Genomic DNA, 17081 nt, shown 5'->3' with positions numbered 1-17081 from the left:
AATCCGGACGTATATGGCCACCCTAATGCCACTATCCACTAGCACATTCCACTTGTTTTAAGTGACACATGCCAATTAAACCAGATGTGTCAATATGTGACATTCACGGGATGCAATGTTAATGTCCACTCCAGGGGCCGGTTGCATTGCTATAGCTAGTCTTAAAAGTTAGTCATCAATTTTTTTGTTCATAACTTTTTTAAAGTCAGTTACATAGAAAAAATGTAGATTGGTCTAACTTTATACCCAAAAGTAAGACTGATTACCCCTAACTAACTGGTAGTTGTTCGTACTAGTTCTTAAGACACAGTCTTAACATAATGCAACTGGCCCCAAGAGTAAACCAAAATAGCCTATAGTTTTATGGCCAAGACCAACCGTTTTGTTTATAATCAAATCAAATATTCTAAAATGAACTACAATTTAACTGAATATTTAGGAGACCATTCCAAAATAGGTCTATCTGTGGCCTATGTGGTTAATAACGGAAAAATACTGACAACGAAGTCCTGACGAATACAAGTCAAGTTCCTGTGTGACGTCAAACAGTCAGTCAGGAGGAGGCTCGCGCAATAGCATTTGTAACCCACAGTGAGCTGCAATCGTGCCTGACCGGTTACCGTCCCAATATTCCCAACACATCTGTTTTTATTTTCATCTTTTTTTCTTTCTCTTTTAGAAGAACGAAACCAAAATCCAAACTGAGGTCGCCTTAGTAAAGGTAACGTTAGGTTCTTTTGTATAAAACGTAAGATAAAATGGCTGCTCGTGTGAGAACAGAAAATGGCGTCGTTATAGAACAAACACCTGAGAGCGTTTCTGTATGTATTACTGTTCATATAAAATATTAAAATACGTGTCGGTCGTTAGACATATTAATATATATATCTCATTTTGGCTTCTCTCTGTGTCCTGAATCTTTAAAATGCCACGTGACCAAAGATAGCATGCAAGCTAGCCATTAACTTACGCCAAATAAATGTTGATATAACGTTATATGTTTACGTTTTATTGTTAACGTAAGTGAATCGGTCATCTTTCATGCTTTCAAAATAATTAAAACTAAAAGGCGTTATTTTCATGTTTTCTGTTTTTTTCTTTGTTGCCTTTGTTACTGTGTTATCAAGCAAATTGTCTCGCCTCTTTTGCTAAGAAAGGTGGAAAACCATTTTGTTTCCGACCAAATATTCGTAACGTTACTATAAAATGTTTGCTAACAGTTCAACCTCAATCTCTGATGTAGGCCTTTTCATTTTAAGGAAGAGGAAATCAGTAAATCTCTGACCAGACTAGTACCTCCTGTGTGTTTGTAATACGCAATCATTTCTTAACCTGTTAAGTTAGTTGTGTTTTCTCATGTTTCCTTGACTTTCTTTCTCTCTCATACAGTTCGGATTTCCCCACCCCGCCCTTTGATTATAATTTTTTTGAAGATTCTTCGTTGTCAAGCCGCCAAAGTGGAGAGTGTGATTGCAGAAGGGGGTGCTTCTCGTTTCAGGTGAGATCAAACATCAAGCACTGGCCAGGATTTGGCTACAAGTCTTTCTTAACATCTATAGAAAAAACATAGCTTAGCTATTGCCTAAAAATATAGGCACTTGTTGCCCTAAATATGTTAAAATAATTTTTTGTTCAGCAAAATTTTTCATTTTGAAGCACCCTATTTAAATGGGATTTCCCAATGTTGAAGCTTTTCAGGTCAAAATGATATGTATAGGTCTACTCTCAGATTAAACACCCATGAACATTGTGTAATGACTGGCATTTCTCTCTATCGCACACTGGTTCAGTTGCGTTTTAGACCCGAACATCTGCATTGACGCCGCACCAATCGCCTTGAGCAAGTGGACAGTTCAGTCGATTTAACTTAACTCATGACAGAGGGGTAAAGCATTTGCCTGAATTTTTAATTGAAGATTGAAATAATTGATAAAGATGGGAGAGTCACTCAGATATTGGGGTTCTTACCACGTTAAAGATAAAAAGTCATAAGGTGTATTAACTGGTCCACTAGTTCCTTTGTCTTCTGCTTTGCTATTTAAAATGGTTTCCACACCACAACAAATTGGATAACTGTAAGCCAGTTAAGTATTGGTTTGTGGTGGTTGTTGTGTGAAAAGCATTTTGAAGTCGTTTAATCTAATATTACTTTTGTTCTAGTGCTTCTTCGGGCGGAGGAGGTGGTAGGGGTGCACCTCAGCACTATCCCAAGACTGTCGGCAACAGGTATGCCATGCTAAAGTCAAGAGCATTCCAGCTTTGTAACATGCTTTAGAGACTCTAATTGCTTTGTTTGTCTTTAGCGAGTACCTGGGGAAAACCCCAGGGCTTAGCGTTCAGAGATGGGTTCCTTCACGAAGCACTAGACGAGATGTCAATTCCTCCAATGTCAACTCCTCCAATGAAAAAGAACATCACGATGGAATATTTAGGAAAGTGAGAGGGTAAGTGTCCTTAAGGAGCGTGAATATTAAATTAAATTTAGTTCACATTTATTTGTATAGTGCTTTTCACAATACACATCGTTTCAAAGCAGCTTTACAGAAAATGCATGGGTGATCAATGATCTGTTATTAGAGGTGACTGTGTCCAAGTTATGCATTTCAGAAATGTACTTATACAAATTGTGCAGTTAGCTAACAATGTATTAATTTAAGGCAGAAAAAAAAAGCTAATTGAAGTAATGAATACGTAATCAATACCAAAATGTAGCATTGGTGCATTTTGATTCAGAATATTCAATTCAGCAGTGATGAGCTTAAAGAAGCCTCTGTTTTTGAGCTCTTTTGTTCGTTGTGCTCTTGGCCTTTTGAGCATGTTTTTGTGGTTGTGTCAGCTGATGCTCTCAAGCTCAGATAAGCACGAATCTTTACGTGTGGTAAACTGTGGTCTTTGTTGAAACTGGTACAGGATGTTTATTCTTTGCTGTTGCTTTTCTCTTGTAGCATACTTAATAAGCTGACCCCTGAAAAGTTTGACAAGCTATGCCTTGAGCTTCTCAATGTGGGCGTAGACTCTAAACTTGTCCTCAAAGGAATCATCTTGCTGGTAAGCTAGTATTATAATTTAAAATGTCTCTTTTCGATTTTAAAATTTAATTATTATTGTGATGGCAAAGCTGAATTTTTAGCATCATTACACTAGTCTTCAGTGCCAAATGATTCTTTATAAATCATTCTAATCTTTTTTTGTTGTTGTTGATGTACAGATTTGTTTCTTAATATTTTTGTGGAAACATGACTTTAGGGTTCCTTAAAGTTCAAAACAGCAGCAGAAATAGTTAATTAATAAATAATTTCTCTAAAAAAAAAATCTTACTGACCTCACACTTTTTAATGATAGTGTTGGTGATGGGTTTTGCTCATGTAATCGATTGATTCATTGTGGTGTTAGTTATTATAATACAAATATTTCCACTATCATTCAACCCTGCTTGGACATTAGTTCTAAGCCAGATTACTACCTTTTAAAGAGCAACAGAGCTTCATATGTGTTTGAAACTCAAAAACCATCTTGACTAAGTGATTCTACGCAATGAAATTAAGCTATAAATATAGCTAAACATACTATACAATACTGAAATACCTGTGGCTACAATATTAATTGTTGTTTCCCATAGATCGTAGACAAAGCCCTAGAAGAGCCCAAATACAGCTCACTCTATGCTCAGCTATGTCTGCGTTTGGCAGAGGATGCACCAAACTTTGATGGCCCAACACCTGAAATCCAGTCATCGCAAAAGCAGAGCACAGTGAGTTCCTAAATGCCATTTATAAATTGAATGCCATATCTGTGTTTCTTAAGGGTTTGTTGAATCTGAAAGAGCTGTTAATTTCCAAACAAATGATTGGTTACCAAGCTAATTGCCCCTTTAGTTTTACTTTCTCATTGTGCACCATATTCATTTTCATGATTGTGTATTTCCCTGCAGACTTTCAGAAGACTTCTAATTTCCAAGCTTCAAGATGAATTTGAGAACCGTGCCAAAAATGTTGACAGTGAGTCACTTCTCCCCTGCTAAACCCATTTCACCACACACACACACATATACATACACACACTGTTTTGTTTTATTGCAAGGCATTATGCTCTGTGGCATAATTTCTAATATTTAAATGTCTCTGCATTAAGTCTATGACAAACAAGACAACCCTCTCACCTCTGAGGAGGAGGAGCAGCGTGCCATTGCCAAGATCAAGATGCTTGGCAATATCAAATTCATCGGAGAACTCGGAAAACTTGACCTCATCCATGAATCTATCCTTCATAAGTGCATCAAAACAGTATGTATCCTACTCAATTTCGCTCAACATATCCCACTCATCATTTAGTTCCACTCCATTTTGTTCTTTGGTTAATGGTGAGTCAGTGATTTTGATGAGTCATTCTCTACACTTTCTGTAGCTTTTGGAGAAAAAGAAGAGGGTCCAGCTCAAGGACATGGGAGAGGATCTGGAGTGTCTCTGTCAGATAATGAGGACTGTGGGGCCCAGACTCGACCATGAAAAAGCCAAGGTACCATCTGGCCCAAGAACATTTTAAGGTTCATCTTATTCACCAGTGGAAAATGATTGACTGATGAATGGAAACACCAATTTCATGTCTTTCAAGTTTTTACTATTTTTAATGATCTTGTTACAAGTAAAAGTGCAAGTTTAACTTTACTTTTAACTGATATAATTGTTTATTTTATTCAAGAAATATGATTTAATGCTCATATGTTATCACGATTTTTTGATCGTGGACGATTAAAATGTCTCCGATCTGCTTTTGAAGAAATATCGTAGTATCGTGCATTCTATCAGTTGCAGTTTTGGTGCCTCCGTGTCAACATACTGTACAACGCAACATATATTCACATCAAATGTTAACGCAGAGGAACGGGACACTGCAGTTCACAAAAGTTCATTATTTGCATGTGCTTTTAAAGCTCAATCCCGTGCTGATGTGCTGTTCTAACGTGCGCTTTCCTGAGCGCAAAAACCCGAAGTGCACATGCAATAAAACCCTGTCAAACAGCGCCTGGTTACTGGACTGTTATCTTTCGAATCTTATTGCGCTAATACTGTCAAATGCACAAGTTTTACATAAACAAAGTTGGTTATGTCTAAAGTGAAAGTAAACTGAGAAAATCTGCTTGTCAAATGCGTGTATATTAGACGTGTCGCGTGCAGGTATAGTAGTAAACATGCTACTGCTTGTCCTTAAAGGGATAGTTCACCCAAAAATAAAAATTCTGTCATTATTTACTCACTCTAATGTTCCAAACCTATACTCATTTCGTTCTTGTGCTGAACACAAAAGAAGATATTTTGAAGAATGGCGCTAACCAAACAGTTGCAGGTCCCTACTGTCTTCCATGGTAGTAAAAAAAGATACTATGGAAGTCACTGGGGTACATCAACTGTTTGGTTACCCACATTCTTCCAAATAACTTTAATTTTCAACAAAAGAAAGAAACTTATTCGGGTTTAAAACAACTAGAGAGAGTAAAGGGATAGTTCACTCCAAATTTTTAAATGTCATAATTTAAAGTTAATTAAACAACAAAACACAGAGGAAATCACTCACTGCTCTTGACTGAGAACTTTAATAGTAGCTTTAATAAGAATCAATGTATAATTTATACAGTGAAGTCTGTTATTTTATTTTCATATTTGTTCATTTAATTACTTCAATGCTACTGTTAAAGACACCTGCTGTAGCTGAAAAAATAAAGCACTGTTTATTTCATTTGTATATTAAGGTGTGTATGTGTGATGTGAATCTTTGTTTTTAATTTTTAATAACAAAGAAAATTACAGATTTTTTATCTTTGCCACTTTGGCCTAAATGTCTGCCATTCTTTTTTTATTTTATATTTTGTTACCTTGTAAGGCTTTGTTTTTAAAATAGGGACATTAGTTTAGCTGTAATGCTCAGTCACTTGCAAAATAGTAAAACCAACATGAAAAAGAACCGTGATAAAATCGTGAATCGTGATTTTTTCCAGGAAAACAAAATCGTGATATGATATTTATGCCATATCGTCCACACCTAGTTTCAACCATAAAACAATTGTGGCAGGCTCCTGTTCTTTCTAAAATGGACTGCTTAATCGGTCTTTGTCAGGTGACGTCACACTTGTGATACACGAAGTGCATTATGGGCGTAGCCGCCATTTGTAAGGTATCGATGCTGGGGTATTCTGTTGTTGGAGAATTGTTTTTTTTTCATTCTTTTTTCAAACTAAACCATCCTTAACATGACATTATCATCATCATCAATACAGCAAACCTATCTTTGCTGTTACTAACTTTACAGGATTTATTTACATTCCTACTGAAGGATACAGTAACTTGCTGAAATGTCCGCGGGCTTTAAGAGATTTATAGTTTTTAAATTGTTCACTGGTAACGTTATATGCGCTTATACCATAAACAAGATAGCTGACAATGCCCAAGTTTGAGGATGAGAAAGCAATGCGGGATCAGCACTCCAACTTACTGCAGTCAGCTGAGCTCATAATGGATCTATGTTCTGAATGGATGACAATTTCTCCAAATAACGGTACCTGCCAAATTTATCGAGTTTATTGCGGTACGGCATTTTCTCAGTTTTCTTGTGCTTCTCCAGTTTTGCAAGTTATTTACTTGTTATCTCTACTTTCGTAATCTCTTCAATGCTCACAGTCAGCAGCGATACCTCAAAAATGGCGCCGCGGTGACGTCACACATCAACAAACCCACATGTCTGACAAAGACCGATTTCACCTTGTTCCAAAAATTGGTCAGTTTTCTTGAAATTGGCCTTATATTTGAAAGAGCCAAACCATGACTGATTGGAATAATGGCATTGTGACTTTTTGGATGCAGGTTTGAAGCACTTTAAGACTTGACAAATCTTAGACTGAGAATTTTTTTATTTTTTCTAAAGCAGTTTTAAGAGGATAACACAGCCATTGAGCAGCATGATTGTAATTAGTGGGAATACTTCATTTATTGTTGCCTTTCCCACAGTCTTTAATGGATCAGTACTTTGGCCGTATGCGATCCTTAATGAACAACAAGGATTTGCCTGCAAGGATTCGTTTCCTACTGCAGGACACTGTGGAGCTAAGAGAGAACAATTGGGTTCCTCGCAAAGCTTTCATCGACAATGGACCAAAGACGATTAACCAGATTCGTCAAGAAGCAGTGAAGGTGAGTTGGTGGTTTTTCTTTCAGGTTTTTACAAAATACTGTCAAATATTATTTTTAGGCTAAGGGAGTCATTGGCCCTCATTTATCATTCTTGCGTAGAAACGGGCGTATATGTTGGCGTAAGATTATGCTTACACTCCTCTCACCGCCTGATTTATGAAGCTGTGCGTACCTTTGAAATCCAGGTGTACGCAATACCTGCCCTTGATAAATCCCGCGGCTGAAAACGATCGTCATTAGAATAACACGCCCCTATATATTCAAGTCTCCGCTTCCCCCACGCCCTCATTTTACGCCATGGACACACGGAAGACGGCAAAGAAGAGAAACTTCTCTGACGTGGAGCCCGAAATGACCTATCACAATGCAATATTTTACAGCACGTCTTTTGAATTAGCATTCAATTTCGAATCACGTTACATGTATGGGGTGTACAATAGTGATGATGATGATGTGATGTGGAGTACCATTCATTCACATTAATAATTGCATGACAATTTGTAATATTATTCTTAGTATTATTAGTATGCTTTGTATTATTAATGACGCTTATTGTTATTTAGAAGAAGAATGTCATTATTATTATTTGTATTATTATTATTATTTAAAAGAAGAAGAATGTTTTTTTTATTATTTTGTCAGTCTGAATTATTTTTTGGTCATTGAAAGCCTTTCGTTACCGAACCCAGTCCGTGCGCACCTGCCGGGCCTAACCATGAAACGTCAGGGTAAAGCGCACAGGCTCGCAACTGAAGGAATACATATGCTTATAAATCAAATGCTTTGGTAAAGTCACACAAATTAAACATTGAAGTCCATGTTGCACAAAAATAAACACTGAAGTTTATAATTACTGTTGTTGTTGGTCATATATCAATATATCATATCTTTTAGTTATGTCAGTTTGAGCAGTTGATCAGTTAGTTTGTCAGTGCGTTTTGTGGTGTTAGGAATTGTTTTTCTGCGCATTTCCGCACTAACTCAAAACGTGCGTACACCACCTCCTGAGCTGGCGTAGGATTTGAGCGTGCCGTACGCCAACGTTCATATTGATAAATCTCAAAGTCACCGTGGTTTTGGGTGTACGCCAGGTGTACGCTGGAAATTTGGTGTACGCACTTTTGATAAATGAGGGCCATTGACTCTTATTATAAACTGATGTGAGTTTATATAGTGCTGGTTATTAGAAGTTTTTATCTTTCCTTTTGTGAAGGATTTGGGTGTTTTTATTCCACCCATGAACCAGGGTATGAGAATGGACTTCTTCCTAGAAGGCCCCTTCATGCCGAACAGGATGAAACTGGATAGAGAAACTCTCGGGGGATTGGCCGATATGTTTGGTCAGATTCCAGGTGAGTAAAGAACCTGTTAATTGTATTGATCAACTGTCTCTTGATAAATGCCATGTCTTCATATTAACTGCATTTATATGTGCAGGTATTGGCATAGGAACTGGTCCAGGTGTGATCCAGGACAGATTTTCCCCCACCCTAGGACGTCATCGTACAAATCCTCTTTTCAATGGCCACAGTGGACATATGACCTCCCAACCACAGTCACAGTTTGACATGGGTATGAAGCCTTTCATCAAGTCTAACCAGGTAAGCATCATTTTTTCAGCAATAATTTGCCTTTTTCAAAGCAGTTTATGAGATTGCTAAATAACTGTATATCCTTAGGGACAGAATCAGCATTTTCACAATCAAAACCAGAACCATTCGAACCAGCAGCAAGCTCAATCTAAAGACATGCCTCCACGCTTCAAGAAGGGGCAGCTCAATGCAGATGAGGTAAACCGGAGACACTAATTACTGAGTAAAACCAAAACTTCTCGCACCCTGTGATTATAAAAAGACGCGTTATTCTGAGGGACTCAACTGGATAGTAGTTTTCTTTCTTTCTTGGTCTGTTCTGTTTCGTCCTTTTCTTTCTCTCTTCCTTTTGCTTCTTTCCTATCCCTCATTCTTGAACTCCTACCCAGTCCGCTGACTGCGATTATGAGATATGAGGGTGTGAATTGGTACAATGGTCTTAAACATTTTAATCTTTGTAATTAACCTAACAATGTTTGTTTTTCCATGATCCATTCTTACAGATCAGCCTTAGACCTGCTCAATCCTTCCTTTTGAATAAAAACCAAGTGCCAAAACTGCAACCCCAGATTCCCACCATGATTCCTCCCAGTGCTCAGCCTCCACGGACACAGACTCCACCACTTGGACAGGTATAAATCTCTCTAAGCTTTGCTGAACTCTCTTTTTTTACAACTAATTACATATGGGAGCAAGTCATTGCTATTATAGGGTTTTAATCTTATCTTGCCAGTGTGTTGCTCATCTTTCATGTGTTCTTTTTAGCCTCCTCAACTTGGTCTGAAATCCAACCCGCCTCTGATCCAGGAGAAACCTCAGAAGACTACTAAGAAACCAGCACCTACTAAGGAAGAACTGCTGAAAATGACTGTGGGTATCTTTGTTTGTTGTACTACTCTTATGTTCAAAACATTTATCACAGATTGATGGAGTATTTTCTAATGGTTCACGGATTTTGTTTACAACAGGAGAACATTGTAACTGAGTATCTGAACAGCAAGAACATGGAGGATGCTGTCATTGGTGTGAGAGAGATGAAAGCTCCCAAACATTTTCTGCCAGAGATGTTGAGTAAGATCATCCTCTGTTCTCTGGAAAGAACTGATGAAGACAGAGAACAAGCTAGCACTCTTATCAATACACTGCGTACTGAGGGCTTCATCACTGGGGAAAACTTCATGTGTGTAAGTTACCTTGCTTTTTTTTTTCTTAAGCAATCAAAAGGTTTGCATTTAGCATTTCACTGTTAATTCCAATAATTGTGCTTTGTCATCAGGCTCTGCTGAATGTCTTGGATCAGTGCCCTAAGATTGAGGTAGACATTCCTCTGGTAAAGTCATACCTAGCCCAGTTTGCAGCACGAGCCGTCATCGCTGAGCTGGTCAGTGTGGCAGAACTGGCTCATCCACTGGAGAATGGCAACCACTTTCCTCTTTTCCTGCTCTGCCTGCAGCAAGCTTCCAAGCTCAAGGACCGCGAATGGCTCACAGATCTCTTCCAGCAGAGCAAGGTCAACATGCAGAAGATGCTTCCTGGTAAGTGTCCTCCTACACTTCGGTTTTTATTACACAACTCTGGAATACTTGACTTTGATTGGTCATTTGATTGTTTTAAGTAGTGAAAATTGTTTTGTTTTTTTTGGTTTTTGCTATATCAGGAGAAAAGTCCTCTGAAAGATTGTTTTATTATTATTTGTTAGATATTTTGATATTAAATAGGATTGATTTAGTGGATTTTTGTTTTTCAGAAATCGACCAGAATAAGGATCGTATGCTGGAGGTTCTTGAGGGGAAAGGTCTGAGTTTCCTCTTCCCCTTGCTAAAACTGGAGAAGGAACTGCTGAAACAAATCAAGGCAGACCCCTCCCCTCAGACCATCTACAAGTGGATCAAAGACAATATTTCTCTCAAACTCCACACAGACAAGGGCTTCGTCAACATACTTATGACCAGGTACAGCCCACTGTATCTTCACATCTACAAATGCAGATATATGCAACTCAGATTTTGCTATAATCAATGTTGTAGTTTACAAGCCTTGCGGTTTTTCCATTTAACAGTTTCCTGCAGTACTTCTTTGCTGAGCTTGGTGTGACCGAGGGTGACGAGCAACTTTCGTCACCTTCTAAAGAGCAGCTGGACCTGGAGAAGCAACTGTTACTCGCCTTCAAGCCAGTCATGCAGAAGTTCCTCCACGATCACACTGACCTACAGGTCAGTGCCCTGTACGCCCTGCAGGTGCACTGCAATTCCAACGCTTTCCCAAAAGGTACAGAAACTACTGCGATTTGTAAGATCTTATATAAGATCCTGTTGAGATCAATAAAACATGACTGCTTATTTGAGGTATGAGGCTCTTATTTTATCTTTTTTTTTATTTATTGCAATTTAGGTATGTTGCTTCGCTACTTTGTCCACTTTTATGACCTGGAGATCATCGAGGAGGAAGCTTTCATTGCATGGAAAGAAGACGTTTCCCAAGAATTTCCTGGAAAAGGAAAAGCCTTATTCCAGGTGTTTATTTAACTACTGCAAACTCTACAGTGTTCTCAAACACAGTTATCTATCTCTCTTCAGTACAAGCATGTACATTTACAAATCTTTTTCTTTTCAGGTGAACCAGTGGCTGACTTGGCTTGAGACGGCTGAGGAAGAGGAGTCAGAGGAGGAAGCCGACTGAGGAGGGACTAATCCTCATAGTACATATTAATTTCCTGCTACATGACTCTTCTCTTTGGTTCCAACACTCTTTGCAGTAGCTCACACTCAGACAGCTTTATTACACTGCTGCTAGGCTCATGAATTAAACGAAAGGCATAGTAAGACCAATATCATAATGTCTCTGTTTGCTTGTATCCTAACCAATATCTGGCTTGTTATCGGGTTTTTTTTTTTTTTTTTAGATAATCAGCCACTATGCTTTTTCGGTAGAAAAAGTGGTAGTCAAATTCTCCTTACATGTTCTGCCTGGTTTAATCGTTTTTTGTTTCACAAGAAACGTGACAGGAAACCTTTCGATGTCTCTGCGAAAGTTAAGCAGTCACTATATAGAACCAATGTTTTGTTTGCAGTCTGTCTGGGGGATTGATTAACATTGATCATGAGATCCTAGTTGAAAGGCCTTCATAGGTTACGCTGTAGACACTTTTAGTGTTATTCTGGGTCGGTTGCAATATTTTATTCAACCCTCGTGCATGATTTAAACATCTAAAACTGTAATCACTGTAACTTTTTAGCAGTTTCCACTTCTACCTCCTGAATAAGCGTTATTTAGTACAGGCTTCTGATGCGTCTAAAATTTTAGCCTTGAATTAAGATCCAGAACAGCTGCATAGTCATTCAGTTTTGCACAACACACTACCTAATATCTCAGCTTGCAACAGTTTAAGTATTTTCCATTTGAAGTTTCCGATATCAAGCTATTAGTCAACTTAATGCCTCTGCTGCCCCAGCCTTACTTAATGTTGTCTGCAGTGTGGTCTGACAAGGTACCTGAGATGTGTTCTCTGTCTGATGGCTGTAGTAATGTTGCCCTTCAGGTCCCAATGATCTGCTGCAAATTATTCCAATCTTAACCCTCAAACTGGTGGATTATTTTAACCTGCCTTTTAATTGATCATTAAACGTAAATGGAAACCCTTAATGCCCATTAAAGGGGAAAGGCTTTTGCCCTTGTCAATAAGGGGTTCTCAAACAACCTTTTATTGACAGGTGTTTAATTGTATTTGACAGTTAATCTTGTTGTACTTACATTTGCCAACATGTTAACTGATCCAATTGTCAAATGAAATGGCTTATGATCATGTCATTGTAAGGCTGTTTAGTGCTGGATTCACCACTATTGCTGATTTTACAATAAAGGAAAAATTTGATCAGCTCAAGTGTTTTAAGTGCAATTATTCCTCATCAGTGGGGATCCAGAAATATTCCACTTTCCTGTTTCTCCTTGAAAATCCAGAATCGTGGGAGTCAGCCATTGGTGACAGCTCACTGAAGTGGGATGGGCCAGTGTCTCTTCCAACTCGCGGAGCTGCCACCCTGTACATTGTTCTGCTGAAGGGATGAGACAAATTAACAGTCAAGACATTTATTTGTCTTAATTTAGCATTGAAAAAAAAAAAGCCTACCTCCCTGACCTCCTCTCTGAATCCTCACTGTTGAGGTCAGGTGTGGAGATATACACAGGGTCTCCTTCCTGTTGGGGGCATATTGTTTAATTTTATTTAATAATAATAAAAAACAAATGTTTATTATTTTATTAATAATGTGCTGAAAAGAAAATCTACCGTGAAGTTCCTTGGTGTGCCGTCTTGATTTTTTAGGATCTTAACCCTCTGGTCGCTTTCAGTCATACACAGGAAGTAGCTCTTAATATTAGCTTGACACTGAAGTGAGATGCGAGTATGTGTTATTAGTGCCATCAAAGAACATTCTAAAGAGTAATTTGACGAGTAATGCAAGTAAAAAAAAAAAAGTATAAAATAAGATGCAAGTAAAATTCTGTTTACTTGTATATAATGATGATAAAATACAAAAGGAACTCTTCATGGATTGACCCTACAGTTAGGAGGACTTACGGCTTTGGTCTGCCTCAGGGACTTCAGCTCTTCCTGGGCTCTGATGATTTCTGCCAGGGCCTGGTGTTTCTCTCTCCAGCTGAGACACTCCCTGGTGCGATCCTGCCTCTCCTGCTCAGCTAAATGTCTTTCCTGCTCCGCTTCCTGCAGGGCTTTATTGGCCCTCTCACTCTGCTCTTCAGCAACCAAAGCTCTGCGTCTGGAGTTCACCTCCCTACAGAGGAGACAGACAGCATCATGAACCATTCCTATTTAGCTTTTATTCCATTATAATGGCCTGAATTCTGGCATGCCAGTCAGGATCTTTTGCTTAAATTACAAAAGATAAATTGCACTGCTGAATGCTCGTGAGTTTACTTTTCCATTATCTTCACGTTCTCCTCAGTCAGTTCTTTCAGTTTGTGTCGTAAAGTGTTCCTCTCATCTTCCAGTATTCTGTTCTCCTCCAGGAAAGTCTGCTTTTCTCCTGACGCCCTGTCTAGTTTAAGCTTGGTCTCAAAGTAATTCTTTTCAGCCTGTGCTAAAAGTAGCTGGACATCTTTGTGCTATGGATGACAGTATGCAAATTAGTTTAATTTCAGTGGAGCCAAAGTGTTATTTTGCATCCCGTGTATATTTTCATGATATTGTATGTGTACCTCTTTCTTCAGCAGCTGTAGTTCTTCGCCCAGCCGTGTTTTGTCAGCTAGTGTAAGATCTTTTTCTTGCCTGCTGTCCAGTGCCCGGGTCTCTGCCAGTGCCCTGCTCTTGTCCGCCTCTGCTCGAGCTCTATCGGCATCCTCAGCTGCCCTGGAACACAGTGTCGCCCTCTGCTGGCTGAGATAGAGCTTCTGTTTCAGCTTATTATAACAAAGGAAAGAAAACTGGTATTATTATTTTTTCTCTCTTGTTCTTCTATATTTCAAGATGTTTAATGTGCAAACCTCTTTAACTTGGGCCTGGAGTTCCTGGTTGAGATTCCGCAGGCTTCTCATTGTGAGCTCACTCTCAGTTCTCATCATGATCCTTTCCATGTGAATTTCATTAGACAGATACTTGTTCTCCTTTTTCAGGTCCTCACATTCCTGAACACAGATACAGCGACAATGAGGGTTACTAGGCATCCAAGGCACAAAGTATATTGATGGAGAATGTTTCAAATACTTCTTTTTAACTCTGATTATAACTAATTTAACAGCTTTTGCTGCTTAATATGTCTGTGGAAACTATACATACACACACACACACACACACACACATATATATATATATATATATATATATGAAAATGTGTGTGTGTGTGTGTGTGTGTGTGTGTGTGTGTGTGTGTGTGTGTGTGTGTGTGTGTGTGTGTGTGTGTGTGTGTGTGTGTGTGTGTGTGTGTGTGTGTGTGTGTGTGTGTGTGTATATATATAGGAAAAATGTGTGTGTGTGTGTATATATATATATATATATGAAAAATGTGTGTGTGTGTGCATATATATAAATAGGAAAAATGTGTGTGTGTATATATATATATATATGAAAAATGTGTGTGTGTGTATATATATAAATAGGAAAAATGTGTGTGTGTGTATATATATATATATATATATATATATATATACACTCACCGGCCACTTTATTAGGTACACCTGTCCAACTGCTCGTTAACACTTAATTTCTAAGCAGCCAATCACATGGCGGCAACTCAGTGCATTTAGGCATGTAGACATGGTCAAGACAATCTCCTGCAGTTCAAACCGAGCATCAGTATGGGGAAGAAAGGTGATTTGAGTGACTTTGAACGTGGCATGATTGTTGGTGCCAGAAGGGCTGGTCTGAGTATTTCAGAAACTGCTAATCTACTGGGATTTTCACGCACAACCATCTCTAGGGTTTACAGAGAATGGTCCGAAAAAGAAAAAACATCCAGTGAGCGGCAGTTCTGTGGGCGGAAATGCCTTGTTGATGCCAGAGGTCAGAGGAGAATGGCCAGACTGGTTCGAGCTGATAGAAGGGCAACAGTGACTGAAATAACCACTCGTTACAACCGAGGTATGCAGCAAAGCATTTGTGAAGCCACAACACGCACAACCTTGAGGCGGATGGGCTACAACAGCAGAAGACTCCACCGGGTACCACTCATCTCCACTACAAATAGGAAAAAGAGGCTACAATTTGCAAGAGCTCACCAAAATTGAACAGTTGAAGACTGGAAAAATGTTGCCTGGTCTGATGAGTCTCGATTTCTGTTGAGACATTCAGATGTTAGAGTCAGAATTTGGCGTAAACAGAATGAGAACATGGAACCATCATGCCTTGTTACCACTGTGCAGGCTGGTGGTGGTGGTGTAATGGTGTGGGGGATGTTTTCCTGGCACACTTTAGGCCCCTTAGTGCCAATTGGGCATCGTTTAAATGCCACGGCCTACCTGAGCATTGTTTCTGACCATGTCCATCCCTTTATGGCCACCATGTACCCATCCTCTGATGGCTACTTCCACCATGTCACAAAGCTCTAATCATTTCAAATTGGTTTCTTGAACATGAAAATGAGTTCACTGTACTAAAATGGCCTCCACAGTCACCAGATCTCAACCCAATAGAGCATCTTTGGGATGTGGTGGAACGGGAGATTCGCATCATGGATGTGCAGCCGACAAATCTGCGGCAACTGTGTGATGCCATCATGTCAATATGAACCAAACTCCCTGAGGAATGCTTCCAGCACCTTGTTGAATCTATGCCACGAAGAATTGAGGCAGTTCTGAAGGCAAAAGGGGGTCCAACCCGTTACTAGCATGGGGTACCTAATAAAGTGGCCGGTGAGTGTATATATATATATATATATGAAAAATGTGTGTGTGTGTATATATATAAATAGGAAAAATGTGTGTGTGTATATATATATATATAATTCATATATATATACAGTTTATAATTAATTGTACTGAAAAACATTATATAGTCTTCAACATAACTTGAACATGATAATACAAGTACATTTTACTGGCATTGAAAATGACTTAATTACAAGCTAATTTTCACATGCACGTCATTCACAATGTTCTGAAACATGAGGCAGAATAAGTGAAAAAGTCAAACCACAAATACAGAATTCTATTGATTCAGTATAAATACATCCTAATGTTCAGAATGTGCCCGCAGGATGTTGCTCTAATGTTCTCCATCATGTCAGCACCTACCTTCCTCTTCCTCACCAGTTCTCCCTGCAGGTGGTTGATCTGCAGGAAGGATCCGCTGGCGCTCAGAGCACTGACGGGTCGGACTGCACGTACAGGTCTTCGAGGAGGGTGTGTGGGTTTCGAAACTCCTTTAATCTCCTCAATGCTTTCGAATCGTCCCCCCATGTTGTTGCTGCTGTGAGAAAGAGACTTAAAACTACCGCTGTCTGAACCATAGGTCTTCATTGAAGTCAGATTCTGGAGCTCTCCATGAGAGGTGGCCCTTAGGGTCATCGTTCTGACTGGACGCTGAAACCAGTTTTAAACTGCAAATTTTGAGCAGTTGTAAAATGTTTTTTTTTGTTGTTGTTGTTGTTGTTGTTGCTTCTGTCGACCCAGAGTTCCTGTAGAAGTGCATGCAATGGGAACTAAGGAGACTCACCAACATGCAGCCTAGTTCAATTATTTATAGGGAAATGTTATACCACCACAGAGGGAGCAGAAACTCTATGCTACCACAAGGATTGAAACACAGCTCTCCTCGTCCTTGACTAATTGGACCATAGTGCCTCTCAACATCCTGAAT

The 17081-nt window shown here is 39.0% G+C and overlaps 2 protein-coding genes and 1 non-coding gene across 3 annotated transcripts in view; 2 read left to right on the top strand and 1 right to left on the bottom strand.

The window, feature by feature from the left end:
* The window catches only part of eif4g2b (eukaryotic translation initiation factor 4, gamma 2b), a 33064-nt gene extending 21412 nt beyond the window's left edge, over positions 1-11652 (top strand). Inside the window, exons 3-22 of the mRNA XM_056261401.1 lie at positions 1390-1498; positions 2161-2226; positions 2304-2444; positions 2946-3048; positions 3620-3751; positions 3932-3998; positions 4132-4283; positions 4405-4515; positions 6999-7181; positions 8395-8533; positions 8619-8782; positions 8861-8971; positions 9277-9405; positions 9539-9643; positions 9742-9957; positions 10050-10308; positions 10521-10725; positions 10833-11041; positions 11165-11286; positions 11387-11652. Coding sequence (XP_056117376.1) covers positions 1390-1498; positions 2161-2226; positions 2304-2444; positions 2946-3048; positions 3620-3751; positions 3932-3998; positions 4132-4283; positions 4405-4515; positions 6999-7181; positions 8395-8533; positions 8619-8782; positions 8861-8971; positions 9277-9405; positions 9539-9643; positions 9742-9957; positions 10050-10308; positions 10521-10725; positions 10833-11041; positions 11165-11286; positions 11387-11452 — 2789 coding nt within the window. The 3' untranslated portion in view covers positions 11453-11652. The remainder of the gene's footprint in view (positions 1-1389; positions 1499-2160; positions 2227-2303; positions 2445-2945; positions 3049-3619; positions 3752-3931; positions 3999-4131; positions 4284-4404; positions 4516-6998; positions 7182-8394; positions 8534-8618; positions 8783-8860; positions 8972-9276; positions 9406-9538; positions 9644-9741; positions 9958-10049; positions 10309-10520; positions 10726-10832; positions 11042-11164; positions 11287-11386) is intronic.
* Positions 9015-9195, top strand: LOC130094879 (small nucleolar RNA SNORD97). The gene has a single exon (XR_008808013.1). It is a non-coding gene; the product is annotated as a small nucleolar RNA SNORD97 (small nucleolar RNA).
* A 179-nt stretch (positions 11653-11831) lies between the features above and the next one.
* LOC130094752 (polyamine-modulated factor 1-binding protein 1) lies at positions 11832-16846 on the bottom strand. Its single transcript, XM_056261191.1, has 8 exons — positions 16517-16846; positions 14273-14413; positions 13988-14188; positions 13707-13894; positions 13350-13563; positions 13059-13157; positions 12900-12967; positions 11832-12822 (listed from the first exon to the last, which is right to left on the bottom strand). Exons 1-8 carry the CDS (start codon positions 16787-16789, stop codon positions 12669-12671), a joined length of 1338 nt encoding a protein of 445 aa, XP_056117166.1. The 5' UTR covers positions 16790-16846; the 3' UTR covers positions 11832-12668.
* Positions 16847-17081: the final 235 nt, after the last annotated feature.

Source organism: Rhinichthys klamathensis, unplaced genomic scaffold, assembly GCF_029890125.1.
Source record: "Rhinichthys klamathensis goyatoka isolate OS25496 unplaced genomic scaffold, OSU_Roscu_1.1 h1tg000181l_1, whole genome shotgun sequence".
Lineage (NCBI taxonomy): Eukaryota > Metazoa > Chordata > Actinopteri > Cypriniformes > Leuciscidae > Rhinichthys > Rhinichthys klamathensis.
Note: the sequence above shows the minus strand (reverse complement) of the source record. Positions and strands in the feature narration are given on the sequence as shown.